The following is a 7,205-nucleotide window of genomic DNA, read 5'->3' as shown; positions in this document are numbered from 1 at the left end:
AAGAGAGGGGAAAAAATAGAAAAGAATGGGATCGGGAGGGGGGCACCAAAAAGACAAAACAGAGGGAGGTACACAAACAGATATACCATTTTGCTGACAGAGAGAAAGACAGACAGACAGGGAGAGAGACAGAGACCCTCCAAGGGGGCAGGCCAGCAAGCACACCAAAATGCCCAGTCACGCACCCCAGAGCCACCAAGCGCACGAGGAGGTGTTATAGTTTGTAATGTGAAGAAGTTCATAGTTAACATTTTAACACCTAGCATTAACCGTATCAGTGACTCATCGAGCATTTTTAGTTTCTACATCTGCTGATCTTCCACCTGAAACACGAAGAAGCACATTTTTCCTTTTAAAAACACCCTTAATCTCCCTGCAATTCTTTATCGGTAATTTAAGGTCATGCTATGCTAGTTGCCCTCTTGGTGTCTGCATGCATTCTTCCCAGTGACGCACAACCACATTATAAAATGTTTTGTCTTAAGTCTATTCATATTTGTGGTTATCAGAGCTGCAGATGGATGCATAGATTTAAAAAACAAAAAACAAAAACAGATGCCTGTTATATCCTGTATATTAGAACACTGCATGCATTATCAGGGTTTTTTTTCCCCCCTGTGAGTGTGAGAGAGAGAGAGAGAGAGAGAGACTAGTCCTAGTCATCATTGGTATTTAGTGCTGCAAGTGAATTTGTAACTGATAGTTTGACCAAATGACTCAACATAGATTCTAATCTTCAGGGGAAAAAAAGTTTAATTGGCCACATGTGCTTTAAATATATTCCAACTTCCTGTTAATTTGACTCATTTCTGCTAAATTTTCACAGAAATCTGGATTTTGATAGAGAAGGATCAAATCAAGCTATTTATTTCAATAAATGACACACTTGAAGTTACGAGATCCACACTATGGGACACATTAAAAGCCTTCTTGAGAGGCCAAATTATCTCATTGAGTAGCTATAGGAATAAGCAACGAAAAGAAAGAGTTAAACATAACAATGGAACTTTTAGAAATAGACAAGGAATAGGAATATGCCATTTCTCCTTCATCTAAACTTTATAAAAAGGTCTCATTGCAGACAGAACTTAAATTGCTTTATACAAATGACACAATAAGATTACTTACACAACTTCGACATAAGTACTATGAACACGGGGAAAAAACAGGTAGTTTACTAGCAAGGCAAATTAAAGAAGTTGCAGTATCAAGACTGATTACAGAAATAAGAACTAGTGCAGGGCAATTAACAACTGACCCAAAGAGAATTAATGATGTATTCCGAGAATATTATAAAGCACTTTACTCTTCAGACTTAAAAAAAGATCCAGACATAATCGAAAGTTTTTTCGATTCTATTCAAGTTCCATCTATCAATATAGTACACAAACTATTGTTAGAACAACCAATAACATTAAGGGAGATAAATCAGGCTATTCAAAGTATGCAGTGCTCAAAAAGCCCCGGTCCAGATGGGTATAGTGCTGAATTCTATAAGACCTTTAGCGAACAGATTTCACCCGTTCTTTTGGAGGTATATAACGAAGCTCTATCTAAAGGATGCTTACCTTCAACCATGTATGATAGCACTATCTCTCTAATCCACAAACCTGGTAAGGATCCTTTGGAACCTGGTTCGTACAGACCAATAAGTCTATTGAACGTAGATAATAAAATTTTGGCAAAAATTCTGGCTATGCGATTAGAGATAGTTCTCCCAACAGTTGTGTCGGAGGACCAAACGGGATTTCTAAAAAATAGACAGTTATCTTTTAATATTAGAAGGCTATTCAATATTATATATACACATAATACTTATGATCAATCTGAAATACTACTCTCATTAGATGCAGAGAAGGCCTTTGACAGGGTTGAGTGGGATTTCCTCTTCTCGACCCTGTCAAAGTATGGCATAGGCCCTAATTATCTCCTTTGTTAAGCTGCTTTACACAAAACCTCAGGCCTCGGTTAACACAAATAATATAACTTCTAGTCCTTTCCTCCTCCACCGCTTTACAAGACAAGGGTGCCCTTTTTCCCCATTGCTATTTGCACTTGTCATAGAACCTCTCGCCATTCAATTACGCTCTACAAAAGATTACAAAGGAATAAGGAGATTTGGTTTAGAACATAAGGTGTCTCTCTATGCAGATGATTTGTTGCTATATATCACTGACCCTACTAAATCATTGCCAAAAATTATGACAGTTCTAACTGAATTTGGGAAAATTTCTGGATACAAAATCAACTTAACAAAAAGCATATTGTTTCCTATTAGTTCTTTAGAAAAATTAGATAGCGCTACATTGATCTCGTTTCCTTTTACAATCTCAAATACCTTCAAATATCTTGGAATAACTGTAACCCGTGAATTCTCTGGCCTTTTCAAACATAATTTTATTAATTTATACCATCAAACTGAACAGAACTTGGAAAGACTGTCTAAACTGCCCATCTCGCTTGCTGGCCGAATAAATATCATTAGGATGAGCACTTTACCCAAATTTTTATTTTTGTTTCAATTTTTTTTTTAAGAAAATAGACCAGTTAATTTCTCAGTTTATCTGGAACAAGAAGACACACAGAATAAAAAAGATATTTCTCCAAAGATCCAAGATTACAGGAGGAATGGGGTTGCCTTGTTTTCAGTTTTATTATTGGGCCTGTAATATACGTTGTATGTCATTCTGGGGCGGGGAACATAGACCTGATTGGGAACGGATGGAAAGTATGACTTTTTTCTCTAATACTCTTAAATCTTTGGTTCATTCAAACTCAGATCTGGGTAAGCATAAATGTAAAAATCTGGTAGTGTCTGACTCACTAAAAATTTGGTCTCAAATTAGAAAGCATTTTCATTGGCGTCAATGTTCAATCTTTACACCATTAATTAGGGCTGCACGATTTTGCATAAAATGAGAATCACGATTTTTTTTTTGGCTTAGAATTGAGATCACGATTCTCTCACGATTTTCTTTTCCAGTATAAATATTTATTGCACTTATTAACTGCACATCAACTTCGTAACAGTTGAGACCGAACATAAAAACAATAAATAAACATAAAAACAACAAATGTCTCACGTTTTGTTGTTGCCGCAAAATGTTGTACTGCTTGAAATTCCGTCTCCACCGTTGCTCGACACTGCGTGTATAGAGCAGGTAGTGCAACAATAGAAAAATAGTTGCGGGACGGCACTGTGTAGCGTTTGTCTAGGGTGTTGATCATTTTCCTAAATCCCTCGTTTTGCACAGTGTTGATGGGAGCCATATCTTTGGTCAGGTGATAAGTAATAGCCTCCGTAATTTCTTTGTGCCTGCGGGAGTTCGACGGGTATAGGGAAGCGCTGTATAAGGTTCCCGTTATTGATGTTTGGGTGGTTGACCGGGACGGATTTTCTCCTGTCACTTTCTCGTCATCCCTGACGTGCTCTCCGTTGTTTTTTCCCTGCTAATTTTAGCATCACACGGCACAGCTTCTGTATCACGTGGTATAAGGCTGCGCCCTTGTCATTTGTTGAGCAGGAAGAGTGAGCGCTTGTTTTCATGCAGATTACGTCCCGGATCAAAATGCGGTACAATCGTCGTCGTCTTTTTTTTTTTTTTTTAAATCGTTGTCATTTGGAAATGAGATCGCACATAAGTATGAATCGAGATCGCGATTTTCTAACGATTAATCGTGCAGCCCTACCATTAATTCATAATCAAGCATACACATTGCTCTCAGGATCAACATTCCAGCTATGGACTTCCAAAGGGATACACACAATCAAGGATCTGTTTATTGATAATCTTTTTCCTTCGTTTCAACAACTTCAGCAAAAATTTTCCATAGAAAACAGATTTTTTTCAAGTATTTACAAATACGTCATTTTATTAAAGAAACGTTTCCATCCTTTCCCAATGAACCACAAAAGCTAGTTTCAGATGATCTGTTCCTAATGAACCCGCTAAAGAAAAGAGCTATTTCTAGGATCTACAACCAACTTTTGCAAATAGACAGTACAACTACATTGGACCACTTGAGAAATGCTTGGAGTGAAGAACTGGCTACAAACATCACTGAAGATCAATGGACTAAGGCACAAGAACTGGTTCACTCCACTTCTGTCTGCTGCAGGCACGGACTACTACAATTTAAGGTCCTGCATAGGCTCCATCTGTCTAAATTGAAGGTTTCAAGGATATTTCCAGGGGCTGACTCAAGATGTGATCGATGTGTCCAGAATTCTGCCTCATTGTCACACATGTTTTGGACATGTCCTAATATCGCCACCTACTGGTCTAAAATATTTAAAACTTTGTCTGATATTTTTAAAAAACAGCTCCCCCCAGACCCAGTAATGGCACTATTTGGTGTAGCTACAGTTAAATACTTAAATAATAAACAAATTTGTGCTCTGAGTTTTATAACATTGCTTGCAAGACGCCTTATACTTCTAAATTGGAAAAATAAAGCACCCCCAACTCATTCTGCTTTGTTAAGAGACACAATGTATCATTTACAGTTGGAGAAAATTAAATTTTCATTGAGAGATAATGTTAAACAGTTTTACCTAATTTGGCAACCCTTTATAGATTACTTTAATAAGTAAAACTGGGAGGGATGGCCTCATGCCATATCTGCTCCAAGATTATACACATTGGTCTGGGCAGGTGTATTGTTTTTTTTTTTTGTTTTGTTTTTTTTTGGGGGGGGGGGGGGTTGTTTTGGGGTTTTTTTTTTTTTTTTTTTTTTTCCTCTCCCCCTCCTTTGTATATACTTATTTAGTTATATAAATGTGTATGTATAGACATAGATATATGATTGATCATATAATGGTAATTATATTTTATGTAAAAAGGAGGGGGAGAGGAAGGAAGGGAAGGGGGAAAAAAGAAAAAAAAAACTATGTCACTGTAAATGAGATACATACTTTGTTGCCTGGAAAAAAAAAAAGTTGTATGTTTGTTTGTTTGTTTGTGTTTAAACCTGTCCTGTCCAACTTTTTTTTTTCTTTTCTTTGTTGTGCCGAACATATTTTTGCTTTCCCAAGTAGAGCACAGTAGACTGTGTAGGCTATTTTATTTATTTACTTTATTATTCATATTAATGTCCTGTGGTTGTTACGCTGGAGCAGACTGGGGGTAAAGGCCAGACTGGTGAAAGATGACAGAAGAAAGCAGAGAACTAGAAAAAGAAAAGAGAGAGGGGAAAAAATAGAAAAGAATGGGATCGGGAGGGGGGTCGAGAGTGAAGTAAACAGACACGCTGGGTCTCCAACTGCTGTTTCTGTAACAAAGCACACACTGATGATACATGGCACCAAAAAGACAAAACAGAGGGAGGTACACAAACAGATATACCATTTTGCTGACAGAGAGAAAGACAGAGACAGACAGGGAGAAAGACAGAGACCCTCCAAGGGGGCAGGCCAGCAAGCACACCAAAATGCCCAGTCACGCACCCCAGAGCCACCAAGCGCACGAGGAGGTGGGGGGGGGGAGTGACACATGAAGTTATGCTATAAGTATAATTAATAAATGTTATAGTTTGTAATGTGAAGAAGTTCATAGTTAACATTTTAACACCTAGCATTAACCGTATCAGTGACTCATCGAGCATTTTTAGTTTCTACATCTGCTGATCTTCCATCTGAAACACGAAGAAGCACATTTTTCCTTTTTAAAAACACCCTTAATCTCCCTGCAATTCTTTATCGGTAATTTAAGGTCATGCTATGCTAGTTGCCCTCTTGGTGTCTGCATGCATTCTTCCCAGTGACGCACAACCACATTATAAAATGTTTTGTCTTAAGTCTATTCATATTTGTGGTTATCAGAGCTGCAGATGGATGCATAGATTTAAAAAACAAAAAACAAAAACAGATGCCTGTTATATCCTGTATATTAGAACACTGCATGCATTATCAGGTTTTTTTTTTTTTCCATAAGATTTGCAACTGTGAATAAGCCTTTAAGTGTGTGTGTGTGTGTGTGTGTGAGAGGGAGTGAGAGGGAGGGAGTGAGAGGGAGGGAGTGAGAGACAGTCAGTCAGTCAGTCAGTCATCATTGGTATTTAGTGCTGCAAGTGAATTTGTAACTGATAGTTTGACCAAATGAGTCAACATAGTCTAATCTCCTTAATCTTCAGGGGAAAAAAGTTTAATTGGCCACATGTGCTTTAAATATATTCCAACTTCCTGTTAATTTGACTCATTTCTGCTAAATTTTTCACAGAAATCTGGATTCTGAGAGAGAAGGAAAAACGTATTTATTTTGGTTTAAATTGTCCACGCTAGAGTTTCAGTCCTGGTAGCAACACTTTTAACCAGAAATCAAAACAAGTTGAGCTGAAATTCATATTCTCAACTCCACTGCATCACTAATGCAGTACTGATGGGCTGTATCACAATGACTGTGTGAATTTAGTTTTAAATGTCAGGGTTTCTTTTTGTTCAGTGTGTAATATCACAAGGGAGACTTTCTATTTTGTGCTCACTGTAATTGGTGTTTAATTGTGACCTCTCCCGCTTAATCATAATTTTCTGCCTCTAAGGTTCTGCTGCTGATTGACATTGAGCTGTCCTACATCAACACCAACCATGAGGACTTCATAGGCTTTGCTAAGTAAGTACCCCTCCCACCTCCACCTTCTCCAGCCCAATTTACAGCCTGCTGTCTGTGACAAGTGTCTCACTGATGGCAAGTTTGATGAACTTTAATTTGCCTTTTGTCCGAACGTGTGGTTCCATTGATTTTTTTTTTTCTTGATTTTTTTTAAAAAGAAAAGACATGTAATACGATAACTTTCAGCAATCAATACGCATGCAACCCAGCTCTCACTTTAGACCCTTCACAATCACTGCACTGCTCCTGATTCCAGGCGTTTCCTATAATAAGTTTGTGCCCATAGATGATTGTCTGAAAATGCTAGCCAAGGCACTATGTAGCTTGTTTTCCCTTCCATAGTTTTCCGTGGCGTCTGTCATATAAACGGCACGCACACAGCAGTCTGGCTCACAGCTCTGCACACTTTCAGTAGAATGTGCATGTGTCATATACTGATTAACTGTGAGAGAACAAACCCGTTCGTTTTGTTTGAAATTGGAGAGTGAGGTAATTATGCATTTTTAGAGAAGCTAGTTTCTGCTCTCTAGTTTCTAGTCACATGGTTGTGGTCCCAATGAAAAGCAGAGGAGCGATAGATGGGGTAAAGATTACTGG

General features: G+C 38.0%; 1 protein-coding gene across 4 annotated transcripts in view; it reads left to right on the top strand.

The window, feature by feature from the left end:
* dnm2a (dynamin 2a) overlaps positions 1-7,205 on the top strand; it is a 36,315-nt gene that overhangs the window by 17,235 nt on the left and 11,875 nt on the right. For all 4 annotated transcript variants that reach the window (XM_084925727.1, XM_084925725.1, XM_084925726.1 and 1 more), the window contains exon 12: positions 6,538-6,608. In XM_084925727.1, coding sequence (XP_084781853.1) covers positions 6,538-6,608 — 71 coding nt within the window. The remainder of the gene's footprint in view (positions 1-6,537; positions 6,609-7,205) is intronic.

This window comes from Perissodus microlepis, chromosome 4 (assembly GCF_051167445.1).
Source record: "Perissodus microlepis isolate ML-2025 ecotype Zambia chromosome 4, ASM5116744v1, whole genome shotgun sequence".
In the NCBI taxonomy this organism is placed as follows: Eukaryota; Metazoa; Chordata; class Actinopteri; order Cichliformes; family Cichlidae; genus Perissodus; species Perissodus microlepis.
The sequence above is the reverse complement of the archived record's forward strand: the minus strand, read 5'-3'. Positions and strand labels throughout refer to the sequence as shown.